General features: G+C 36.6%; 1 protein-coding gene across 7 annotated transcripts in view; it reads right to left on the bottom strand.

Moving 5' to 3' along the window:
* HFM1 (helicase for meiosis 1) overlaps positions 1-13,622 on the bottom strand; it is an 81,189-nt gene that overhangs the window by 29,413 nt on the left and 38,154 nt on the right. For all 7 annotated transcript variants that reach the window (XM_081946883.1, XM_081946884.1, XM_081946881.1 and 4 more), the window contains 8 exons: positions 10,830-10,877; positions 9,924-10,004; positions 8,320-8,411; positions 4,939-5,045; positions 2,819-2,866; positions 2,286-2,383; positions 1,589-1,720; positions 603-688 (listed from right to left, as the gene is read on the bottom strand). In XM_081946883.1, coding sequence (XP_081803009.1) covers positions 603-688; positions 1,589-1,720; positions 2,286-2,383; positions 2,819-2,866; positions 4,939-5,045; positions 8,320-8,411; positions 9,924-10,004; positions 10,830-10,877 — 692 coding nt within the window. The remainder of the gene's footprint in view (positions 1-602; positions 689-1,588; positions 1,721-2,285; positions 2,384-2,818; positions 2,867-4,938; positions 5,046-8,319; positions 8,412-9,923; positions 10,005-10,829; positions 10,878-13,622) is intronic.

Below are 13,622 nucleotides of genomic sequence, written 5' to 3'. Positions count from 1 at the left end.
AACTGCAGTTATCCACTGTTTGAATTTATCAAATGAAATAAGAATGGTAAAAACACTATGTTTGTGTACTACAGCTTTAACAAGTAATTACATATTTGTTCAACTCTTTTATCAGTTACAGATGATTCTGCAATTCTTGCAGCATAAATTCCTTTTCTGTTTTCCTCACCTTAGATACCTTACTATACTAGTATCTAGATGTGAAAAACTATGAATTCCTAGGACTAGAATGTTATAAATACTGCTTATATCATGATTCAATACATTTTTCTAGAATATTATATACACTCTCAGGCAGAATGAATCTAGTGTAGTATGAATAGAAAGTCTCGTGTTAAGTCATTTTTCTACCTCTACTCTCTATACAAGCTTATCAAAAAATCTGGAGTAGTTTTTGAAAGTATAGGGAAATCTAGAGGAAAGAGAACTCCCTTATTATCACTTCTGCAGATGGAAATATGTGTTTCACTGGAAAAACAGCTGTGCATTCCTTCAAGATATGTATATGATTTATTTAGAAAATATCAGAATACAAATCAGATATATGAGCAAATATAAAACAGTATATGTAACACACAACATAAAAATTATAAAATAAATACCAATTCAAGCTCTCTTGCATTTGTATCTTCTATTTTTTTAAAGGATGTCAGTCCTGCATTCATCATTGCATTTGATAAACTCATGCCTATTGAAAATAGAAATATGCTAAAGATTAATTTGTCAAGTTGCATTTCCTCACAACTTATCTTTTTTTTTTACTAATAAGCAAATATAGAATATCATTTAAATAAGTATCTACTCTAAATATATATTTCAAAATGGTCATCTGTCAGGGGGCTGCAGTTGTTGGTTTAAGGATGGTGAGATTTGACTAGACTGCAGTTTGGTGCTTTATCCCTGGAGATGTTTTAGACTGAAGCTCAGGGTAATAGGAAAAAAAAGGCAACAACAGAGATTGTTGGCAAAGTTCAAAGCACCAACAATATCCAGCTGGAGCATGATGTGGTGGTTCACTATCCACTTTATAACTTGAGATGTAGCTTAATGACCACAACTGAAAGTACTAGGATTTCAATCATTGAGCAAAAAAGGCATGTGGGTGTCTTGTTTAATGCCTGCTTTGCTCAACAACCAATATTACAATCCCAATTTTGGTTGTTAAGCAAGTATTACCTGTATTTTTTTAAAAAATCTGATATTTAAAAAACAATAGAAAATATAGGAATCATCCTCAATATTATTATGCAGTTTGTACTTCTAATGTATAACATACTGCTATACAAAATTCTCATCATAGTTGCCATTTCCTTTTATAAAGCATTATATTAATTAATATAAGAAAGATCTAAAAAACATGCATAGATTCTGAACATTTTCACAAATGATATTTAATGTAACATGAAGCAACATCTCCTGCATTTAAATTTTCCTCAATATCTCGAGCCTTGTCCAATCTGAGGATGGAATAAGAAAATAATTCTATCCTACTATAATAATAAATTATTGTACTTTACCCTAAATACAAAAAAGTTCAATTTTTGTATTGTATGAGCTGAAAGGTAGAATATTTTTTTATGGTACTTACCAATTTTTTCTAACTGTTTGGATACATAGAGTGAATTTTCCCAAAGTCTACATCTGAAGCACTTCGCTAAAATCAAAGCATTAAGTAATACAATAAAGTTGTTTTGATGGGTAGCCAGAAATTCAGATAACCCTACATAAGAAAAGAAACAAGTGTAAAAAGAGGAAGAGGTAGAAAAAAAAATACATGCTGATGTATATTATCATTATACAGTTCATTTCACAGCCAGCCAGATGTTCAGATGGATTTGGCATTTTTGTTTTGAATTCTTTTCAAGGACCTGGAATAGGAAGATGTAGATGTTTGATGGTATCACAACTATTATCACAGGATGTAAACTTACTATTGTTGTTGTTGTTGTTGTTGTTATTGTTAAAAAACACATTGCTTCTCTTTTTTACTCTTATATATAGCACTCAAACTTATTAGAAAATGAGTGGCCCTTGAAATTTAAATTAGCGACTGCCTCATTTAGTGACCATCTCCAGTTACGATGGTGATTACAAAAAAAAACCTTTGTGTCCAATCTTTGTAGGTCTGTAAAGCAAAGGAAAACTGAAGATTGTAAAATTGCATTGTTTTACTTAGCAGCCACTATACTTAATAACTGAGTTGCCAATTCCATTTGAGGTCACTAAACAAGGATTAGCTGTAAGCAAATATATAATGAAAAGAGTAATTTTAAATTTTACCATACATTTTGTAAGTCTTATGCCATTTCTAAAAATCTTTCCTATATCTTGCGTCAAGGTGAAATCTTGTATGGGAATGCATCCTAACTGTGCCTGAATAAGACTGAAAAAGAAGTTATAAAATTTCAAAATATTGAAAACACCAATGTGTAAATATTATAAACAGTAAATCCACTGATTTTTTTTAAAAAAATCAATAGGACTTAAACTTATATATTGCTTCACAATGCTTTACAGTCCTCTCTAAGCAGTTTACAGAGTCAGCATATTGCTCCCAACAATCTGGGTCCTCATTTTACTGACCTCAGAAGGATGGAAGGTTGAGTCAACCTTGAGATTGGTGAGATTCGATCTGCCAAATTGCTGGCAGATGTCAGTCAGCCAATTAGCCTGCAGTATTACATTCTAATCACTGCACCATCACAGCTCTAGATAAAATCTAGAGAGGATGGAATATAAGGAAATACCATACAATAATTCACCAAAAACTCTTGTTACTATTTTAAAATAATAATAATATATTGTATAAAATAATTACCAGTTTACTTTCATTTCTCTTGTTTTTATTTTTCCTTCCATTGGATATCTGTACATAAAATATATAATTTTTTATTTACTTGTACTAAATATATGACATTAATTTAGAACATAAAATGAGATGTATTTCTCATTATCTAGAAGATATGGCAGTATGATACACATAAATAAGAGTTCAGTAAGATTTATTTATAACTATATTACTGTAGAATTATAGTTTCAGAGCCGGTTTATAAGACCTGTGACCCTCCAGGTGCTCCTGAATTGTGCTGTTCTGTTTTGGCTATGTGGATTTAAGATGGGATTTGCCAATCTCTGGGAAAATAAATTTTCTCCATACTTTACAGCTTCATATATGCACATTTTAACATTGAAAGCTCTAATGGGTATGGCTCCCCACCCCAGTGAACTCCTCGTTTTTGAGAGCTCTCAAAAACATATAAAGAGGCGTTTGGACATTTACTGGGGTGAGTACAACTGAACATCTGAGCTTACTCTTTTGTGATACAATCAGCAGAGCAGGCTTGCTTATCTACTTCGTTTACGGAGATTCTCAGTCATCCAAGTCATGGTTGTCCCAAAGGTGCTTTTGCAAGAGGCAACTGGACTTTCTACTTTTTCTTTGAAGACGTTTTGCTTCTCAACACATCTCATCTTCAGCTGAAGCTTCTTCAGCTCTGGCTGGATAGTGGGGAATGGAAGGATTTATACTCCATGCAGACAGTTGGACATTTGCATTCTTTTAGAGAGTCGTTGAGGCCAGCTGGAGGTTTATCTGTGTCCTCAGGGTCACCTGAGTAGTGCAAATGGAGCCTTCTTGGAACTGTTGAAAGGACTGTGTTGTAGACTGGAGATAAATGATGTCATATCCCTTCCCCCTCTGTGGAGAGAGGGCTGTTCAATTTTGACAATGAACTGCTGTCTGCATAGGTAGGTACTATTTTGTGTTGGCACTTGGCAGCAACAGGTTGGTCCCTCCAGTATAAAGAATCCCAGAGCTCAGTCCTTTCCTTAATGTTATTTAATATCCATGCAATGCTGCTGGGGGAGATTACCTTTCAGTTCACAGTGAGAAAATATCAGCACGTGAATGATATAAATTTGTATCATCTACCAAATAGGATATCTGATAGTACTGTGCTGGCAAACCTATGGCACCTGTGCCACAGGTGGCACGCGGAGCCATTTGTCAGGGCATTGCAAGGCTTGCCCTGTCAGCTGGACTTCGGCCTCCTTTTGAGGCCATTTTTTGCCCTCCGGAGGCTTCAGTAGCTTCCCTGAAGCCTCCAGAGAGCAAAAAACCAGCCCTATGGGCAAACTGGAAGTTCAGGAACAGACTTCCAGTTTGCTCGTAGGGCTGGTTTTAGCCCTCCAGAGTCTTCAGAGAAACCTCTTGGAGGTCCCTGAAGGCTCCAGAGGGCTAAAACTGGCCCTATGAGCAAACAGGAAGTCCATTCCCGAACTTCCGGTTTGCCCACAGGGCTGGTTTTTTGCGGTCTAGAGGCTTCAGGAGCTTCCCTGAAGCCTCCGGAGGGCCTCCAGGAGGAGGCTGCTTTCACCGTCCCCAGGCTCATATAAAGCCTCTGGAGCTTGAGGAGGGCGAAAAAAAGCACACCAAAAATGGGGGGGAGCACTGGTCATGCGTGCATGTCCACTGGGGTGTGCAAAGCATTATGGGTGTGGCAGGCCTGCGCACGACCCCCCTGTGCTCCCCCCGTTTTTGGCACACGAGCCAAAAAAGGTTCGCCATCACTGTGATAGAAGTAATGACCAGGTGTTTGGAGACTTAGAAGGGGAAAAACAGATTCAGACTCAATCCAAGCAATTTTGAGTTAAAGCCTACTAAAATATACTATCAGATTCTTGATGGGATTATATTCCTCCAACAACAGTAGGTTTGCAAACTGGAAGTCCTTCTGAATTTGGGGCAGGTAAAGGACATGACGAGGAAAGTCTTTGTCCAGGCACTGACATCTCCAATGTGAAATAGAATTAATTGTAAGTAGGATAGAATTTATAGTAACTTAATGTATAGGTTTTAAGTACATACACTATGCAGAAGGCAAAAGTATTGCTGTAATTAAAATTACTCCTTAGTCAAAAATAATTTTAATCTTGTACCTTATGTTCATCCACTTCTTATCTTTGTTCAAGGAATTAAGTATTTTTTTCTCATTTGTTCTTAACTTGATGTCTGAAAATTCACTGCAACCAGATATCAATTCAACCTGCAATAGTTTCTTTCATTAATTTTGTTCTATTTTTGTTCTATTTATTTAAATATATTTTAAGCACTTATTTTAAAATGTGTCTACTTTCTTGGATGTAATTGCAGAGAAATAGGTTCAGAATTATCTCTGGCAATTCAGTTTTAATAGTTCACAAGACTTGATGGAGGTATAATTTAGTATTTTTTTAATTTGTTGTTGTTATTTTTATATGGTTGTCTAGCTTATCCATATTTATGTAAAAACAGAATGCATTGATCTCATAGAATTTACTTTTGAACAGACATGCATTGGATAATGTTGTTTTTATTACTAAGCCTGGAAGAATAGTCTATAGTTTTTCTGGATACACTTGGACACTTTAATATGCAGCAGGAGGAGGAAACATAATACATTCTTGTAATATGGGTTAGTGTTAAGTAGTGAGAAATTTACAAACCAAAATTTAAGAATAAAATATATTGCTTACATTGCTGCTGCAATAAATATTATTTATTTCTTAATTTTATCTAAATTGTAAGTATCAAGTTACCACATATTGGGTACATTTAACACAGTCCCAACACAAGTATAAGGTAAAGGTTCCCCTTGCACATATGTGCTAGTTGTTCACGACTCTAGGGGGCGGTGCTCATTTCTGTTTCAAAGCAGAACAGCCAGCACTCTCCGAAGCCTTCTCCGTGGTCATATGGCCGGCATGACTAAACGCCAAAGGAGCACAGAACACTGTTACCTTCCACCAAAGGTGGTTCCTATTATTCTACTTGCATTTTTACATGCTTTTGAACTGCTAGGTTGTCAGAAGCTGGGAAAGTAACGGGAGCTCACTATGTTATGCAGCGCTAAGGATTTGAACTGCGGAAGTGCCAATCTTTCTGATTGACAAGCTCGGCGTCTTAGCCACTGAGCCACCGTGTCCCTTATCCATACTAGTATGTAACAACATAAAAAGCAAAGAATCTGCTTTTAAAAGCATCCCATGCATTTGAGTCAAGAGGTTAAACAAGCTCTGACAGCTACTGTTGTTTTATTATGAGTTGGTGTAGCTGTTTCTGACCTGGCATTTATGATTTAAGTTGTATAAATTGTTGTTTTTAACTTTGTATACCACCTAGAGCAAGAGTATCAAACTCAAGGCCCACGGGCTGGATCCAACCTGCAAGGTGCTTAGATTTGGCCCATGGGGCCACCCTGGAAACAGTGAAGGACTGGCCCATGGTGCCTCTACCAAGGAAAACAGAGCTGTGTTTTCTCTGGCAGTGGGTTGCAGGAGACCGCTGAAGCCAAAATGGAGCTCATGAGGGTTGCGGGCAGCCGTCCCAAGCTCTGTTTTTGCTGGCAGAGGGTTGCAGGAAGCCATCACAGATGAAAACAGAGCTCAGGAGCCCATTTTCACTGGCAGAGCACTTGGACCACCACAGACACCCTCGACAAGAGTGATGTCGAGCTGGCCATGCCTACTCTGACCACGTCCACCCTGACCCCTTGAGATCAAACATAACTCTAATGCGGCCCTCAATGAAATCAAGTTTGACACCCTGGACCTATAGTCACTGCAGTGAAATGGGAGGACATATAAAGTATATAAATAAATAAATTTGATTAGTTCATATTTATCACAGTTGCACTATGAGGATAAAACCTGGCATTACATATTAATTTATCTCATTATTTAATTCATTGAATAATTTACATTTTTGCTATAAACAGACTGGCAAACTATGCCTGTCATTTCATTATGAAAATCAGGATAATACCATACAGTGACAGTTGGCAGAGCATCATGATAAACATATATTTATTATGTAACATCAAATACATTCAAAATTAAATGGGAACTAAACATCATTGATACATAATCCCATTGCTACCATACAAATATTAAAATTCACGGTTCAGTGAATTGTTGCAAAATAGTATCTCCACAGTCTAATGAATAAAAAACACCCACCATTAAGGAAAGCAATGAAAAATGTTTGTCTGTTTTGCCAGAAAATGCATTTTTATGTTATATATCATTAAAAAAATAAAACATTCTACATATCCCAGTTACAGTTATTGTTTCATATATTGTTGTGGTTCTCAAACAATATGTTTCAGCACAAAAACTCTAAAACAGTTTAAAGGCTTTTTCCTATTTCTGTCATTGAGTTTTAATATTTAGTCCAAATATTGCCCAAATACAGGGAAACTTATGTGTGATATTTCAAGGCAAAGTCAGATTTAATTGCTCCACATGATAAATATTTAAAGAGCAAATTGCTTAAGCAAAACAGGTAACTTCCCCCAATTTTTAAGAAAATTTTAGGAAATTGATTTTTCATTTAAAAATTGGGGACAGATTGGGTACATTTTGTCCAGATTGACTTTTAAAAGGATTTTATTTATTTGTGTATTCATTGACTCAGTATGTATGACCCCCCCCCCAACTCCCCACAGTGACTCTGAGCAGCAAATAGCATATGAAACCATAAAAAAAATAAACATAGGCAACAATACATTGACCTTAGATTCATAACATCCACTTTATCTAGTCTGTACTAAATACTCAAGCTGAACCACAATAAGTATATACAAATAATATAAATAATAAAGGCAAAAAAGGAAGATGAAAAGTTGTATCCACTCAGTATTAGTTACATATTTACTGTTAAAGTCTAAAATGTAATAAGAGTTGACATCTGCAGCAAGAATTTTAGAAAAAAAATTACAATACTTTAATATGAAAGCCAGGTTGGTTATTAATTAAGGCATCAGAATAGAATCCAAGAGACCATGAGGTCTAGTCCCACCTTGACCACAAAGCCACCTGGGTGACCTTGGGCCGATCACTCTCTCTCAGCCCTAGGAAGCAAGCAATAACAAACTTCTGACTTCTCATCAATGAGAAATAATGATTTGGTAATGCAGTGTAATGTAATACAGTCTTTAAAAAGACCATTGTTTTGTGAGCACAGAGAATTGTGATCCAGTTCCACAAAAGTTATTTTCAAGTTGAACAGATTATTTCCCAATAACTTTGCATTAGAGTCTAATGCCATTCTTGATAATTGTATATAACTGTATGATATAAATTTTTCTAGTAGCTTGCACAATAATTAATGAACTCCAAGTCATTTCTCCTCCAGTTCACAACTCTGATCACAGATCTAAGCCAAATGGTATGAATTGTGTAAAGTTTCAATAAAAAGCAACTTTCAAAAATCTGAAACTATAAATGAGTTTTCAGCTAATTTGTAAGAGTATTAATTCTTCATATGAATAATAAAATTACCAGTTCAGATAAAGTTGCTGTTCCATTAATCAGGAAACACTTTTTTACAGTGTCAAATGCAATATAATACCAAGCCATCTGCCGTCCAGTTTCTGTAGAAAAAATAAATATATAAAACAATTAAGTATTCTTAATAAGTGAAATATAGAAGACATTTTTTTACTAGTTGAATAATAGCTTTAAGTTTGAAGAACGCATATGATAGGAAAACCCCTTTTTAATAGTAAGTCCAGTTGTCCTTTGGAACCAATTATCTAAAGAGGTGGGAGGTTCTTCTTTACTGGATTGGCTAGACACCCTTCAGTTTTGGGATGCTTCTGTTTGGATTCTCACATTGAGCACAAGATTTGGCTCAATGGTTTAACCGGATCTTCCAGCTCTTTTACTCTGAGACATTGATTTTAACTCAAAGGATTTCAAATTATTTTTAGCTACTCATTTTTATAGAATGGGAACGTATAATAAACTAGATTTAACTATTAAATCTGGTTTAATGTATTAACTAGTCTTCTAATTGCCACATGATTAGTACATATTTCAAGGAGAAAATGTTACTACTATTTAAAACTCTGCAACATTCAAAAATATTCATGAATTTTCCACGCTCCCAAGTACGTATGAAAGAACTCTTCTATAGGAAAAAAAACCTCTGAGAAATACTGCCCCCTCTAAGAGCAAAAAAGAGAAATAAAAAGAGAAAGAACAAGTATTTGCATTGGCCTTATAATCATGCCGTTCTACAAATCTGGGGGAAAAACCATTTGTTTTCTTATGGTTGTCTATTAGTTAATTTTCTGGTTGATTTTCATGATCCTCTGAAGAAATGTGAATATCAGTGTAGTTTTCCATAGGAAGATGAGTCTAGATACTACTAATGCATACATAGTTCGGCAGTTCGAGTCTCACCAGCTCAAGGTTGACTCAGCCTTTCATCCTTCCAAGGTTGGTAAAATGAGAACCCAGATTGTTGGGGGCAATATGTTGACTCTGTAAACCACTTAGAAAGGTCTGTGAAGCAGTGTGAAGTGGTATATACAGTAACTGTATGCTATTGCTATATGACAGTGACTTAAAGTCTCAAGTTTCTGTCCCTGTTATCCAATTTTCCTAGCCCATGCTTTTAACACCAATATCTTATCAAGAAGCTGCCCTTAATTTATGGAATACTCTAAGACAAAGAGGAACAAAGTTTTGTAACTGTAATTGGTCCCAGTTAACACTGTTCTGAGACCTGAGAGTTGCAGTAAGTAGTACCATGATAGGCAGAACCATGACACTATAAATGTGGCTACATTTATATTTTTCTGATTTATATTTTCTACTGGGTTTTTTAAAAAAATAGTTATGTCTATTTTATGCCTGATATTACAATTTTCAAGCGTTTACTGAAAATGACGAAAAGTACACCGTCAATTTTTAGTCATTATAGAAAGAAAGAACTGGACACATAACAGAGACTTGAGAGCTGTGTGAAGTCTTGCAATTGCACATTGTCCTGGGGCAGTTTTTATGAGAACATTGCATGCCCCAGAAAACATTTTAAATATTAAAATATTAAAAAAAAAATTCTGAACATTCAGATTATATAGATTATGTAATATTACCTGTGGTCTTGAAGTAGAGGTTATCATCCATCTTGATCAGATCAAGTGATGACAAATCATTCAAATTCTTCAAACATAGTTCTGTCCAAGTTGAAGTGATAATTTTTGATAAGCAGGAAAAATAATTTTGCAGTTAGAAAAAGCAGAAAGTTTATCTATCTTCTGTGAACAGGCAAACCCTGATTCAACTCAGGCAAGGCAAGCACTTCCATTCCTCACATTCACTCACCCTATTTTCAAGATATAAAATCAACTTCTTAAATGTCTATGCAATAGCTATGAACATGTGACCAAACAAGAAAAACAAGTTTACCCTTGCCCAGATAAAATAAAGGGGATTCTTGGTGACTTCAGAATCTTAGCCTCACATGCTTTGTTTTGGGACAAAGGGAAACAGCATGGCTAAAAGAGATGAAAGAAAGCTCTTTTGGGAAAAGGCCAAAAAGGAAGATGCAAGAGAGAGAAAATGTAAGCAAGATGAAGACTGAAAATGACCACATAGTCCTAATGAGCTAGATCCCAAGAAAAGAAGGAATTTAAGCAATGTTGAAGTGGGAGGAGCAACAATGGGAGCAGAGCTGAACTTTGGGATTGGAAGTGAAAGTAGATATGAGTTGGAACTTCTTTGGGGCAGAGAATTAGGCTTGCTTTATTCAGAAAGGCAGAGATTCTAGGTGAAGTAAAAGAATTCTAACGTTGGTGGTAAGAACAGGACTATCTATCTCTGGGCTCAAGGGAAAAAGTCACTTTATTGTGGTCCAATAACCTCTAAGGAATCCACAGGAAATAAGAGGAAAAACAAAAGAATTAACAGAACTAGTACTAGAAGGTGAAGCAAAATGAGCAAACAAATTTAAGTATCATTTAAGCCTATGCATTGTTCTTTGCGTTTTCAAAAAACCTGACCTTGTAATTTTGCTTCAATTCCATTTCTGTCCAGCCCAGCTGAAAACCCTTGGTTAAAAGAATACAATTGATTATTAATTGAATAATGTGCAGCACTTTTGTTATAGAAACCTATGCAAAGTTTTACAATCAACAGATTTGTATATTAAGCACACAATTTATTATGGGACACAAAAGGCTGCCTAAAGAGATTCATAAATTATTTATTAATTTTAACTTTAAAATTGTCCCAGATTGTACCTTGTGCTACACATATTGTTGCCTTTCCAATATAGAAGGAACAGGGGATAAGAAGACCTAGACACCATACACTGTACTTTAGAATGTATCAACCCACAAATTCATGCTATAGTCCCATGATTGCACACCTATGGCACATGTGTCACAAGTGGCACGCAGAGCCCTCTCTGCGGGCACACAAGCCATTGCCTCAGCTCAGCTCCACCATGCATGTGTGTGCACCTCCCACTGGCTAGCTGATTTTTGGCTCTCTGCCATGTATGCACGGGGGTCATATGTGCATGCACTGGGGCAGGGGAGCATGGGGGTCTTGGGTGCATGCGGGGGGGATTGGGGCATATGCGGGGGGGTTGCACACACATGCGTGGCAGCGGGGGTCGCATGGGCATTGTATTATGGGTATGCACGCATGCACTTTCTGCACACAATGACAAAAAGGTTAGCCATCACTACTATAGTCCATAGGTGATCAGCTAATGACATAGATATACCAGAAATTTCAAATTTCCTTTGAAATTGGCTTCTAGAACTAAAGTAACTGCTGCTTGCTGTTCTCATATGTAGCAATCTGTCATAGTGTTTCATCTTAGGAATTGTTTGTTTGTTTGTTTGTTTGGATTTATATGCCGCCCTTCTCCAAAAGGACTCAGGGCAGCGTACAACATTAAAAAAACACACATCCCAAAAGTTTAAAAAAAATTAAATACATATCCAAAAAAACAAACCGAATTTAAAAGACAATACATTTAAAATAAGTTAAAATTAACAGGCTAGGCCGGCTTGCTGGGAAAGCCAACTTTTTAGGGTGCATCGGAAGGACCGGAGGTCAGGTATTATGCGAAGCTCCGGGGGCAGCTCATTCCAGAGGGAAGGCGCTCCCACAGAGAAGGCTCTCCCCCTGGGGGTCACCAGCCGACACTGTCTGGCCAACGGCACCCTGAGGAGGCCAATTCTGTGGGATCGTACTGGACGGTGGGAGGCTACTGGTGGCAGTAGGTGGTCTCGCAGGTACCCTGGGCCTAAGCCATGGAGCACTTTAAAGGTCATAATTAATACCTTGAATCGCACCCAGAAAACAAACGGCAACCAGTGCAGGCCGCCTAAAAGGGGTGTAACATGGGAGCACCTAGGTACCCCCATGACAACCCGCGCGGCCGCATTCTGCCAGCTGAAGCCTCCGGGTGCTTTTCAAGGGCAGCCCCATGTAGAGAGCATTGCAGTAGTCCAGGCGAGAAAGGACAAGGGCATGAGTGACTGTACACAGAGCATCCCGATCCAGGAAGGGGCGCAACTGACGTACCAGGCGAACCTGGTAAAAGCCCCCCCTGGTCAAGGCCGTAAGGTGTTCTTCTAAACTAAGCCGCGTTGAGAATTGAACACTCTCCCCTCAGAGCTCTGAATTGATCCTTTCCTCTATAATATAAGCATCCTAATTGTGCATATAAATATTTGCATTATTCATGAAACAACAAAAGAATCTGTTCTAGCACTAAAGTGGCTTGAAAAATAAAATTCAGTTTTCATAGTTCAAAATGCTTTCAGCATCTGACATTTTCCCTACTTTCTATTTCTATTTTTTAAAATCTCAGTTTATTGCAGAAAAAGCAGGACAGCATTCAAACATTAACATTTGTTCCATTATATTTCTGCTAACAAATATAGACCATTTTTTAAAAAAAATACTTATTTTGTGAATATTTTTCCACTACTACAAAGATTTTATATCTGCTTTCATCTTTCTCTCACTTTCTCTCTTGCTCTTTCTCTCACACATACACACACATATATACAAAATCGATGTGAAAACAGATGTAGTGAAAGGTGCTAAATGTCCTAACTGTTATCATTTAAGAGCATTTCAAGAAAGTAAGTATTTCATTTACCACTTTTTCCCTCCCCCTTTTCTTTCACAGTTCTAAAAAAGCAGCTGTTCCACATATAGAGAGATCCTACTGTGCTGAACACTGCAGAATGCCTTATGCTGTGGTGATGACAGCAAGAAGGATCAGTGAAGAAACAGTAACTCTGCCTTTGGGGAAAATAGATCTGCATTCACTTGATATAAAATAGTTTATTAATTTTAATATTCTCATTTGATCCTCTATAAAAAACAAGCCTATTTAGCTGAAAACTTTAAAAAAAGTATACACTATTCAAGAAAGTGAATTCATCTTCTTCAAAAACAGGCAACCTATATTTACTGTAGGGAACAAAATACTATCTGTATCACATTCCAATATGCAACTGACATTTTTATATTTTGAAATGTTGCAGAGAAAAAATTATCAGATTTCTACAAAATAAATTGTAGTATGAATCTGCAATAAGCCTGTTAAATGTTTAAGTACCAGTATCCTCAAGGCCATCTTTGGAACAAGAAGAAATAGGAGCTTCATGCACTATTCCAAAGACAGACTGATTTTCTGTTTCCAAGTTTTCTGGTATAATTTAACTTTCCATTTTGACTGCTCAAATCCAAGCATGCCATTCATGAACTTGGAATCATAAAAATTCTCATTTGTAATCCAGGTTGGTAATTTATCAAGCACCTTA

Source organism: Natrix helvetica (genome assembly GCF_964273705.1).
Source record: "Natrix helvetica genome assembly, chromosome: 3".
In the NCBI taxonomy this organism is placed as follows: Eukaryota; Metazoa; Chordata; class Lepidosauria; order Squamata; family Natricidae; genus Natrix; species Natrix helvetica.
Note: the sequence above shows the minus strand (reverse complement) of the source record. Positions and strands in the feature narration are given on the sequence as shown.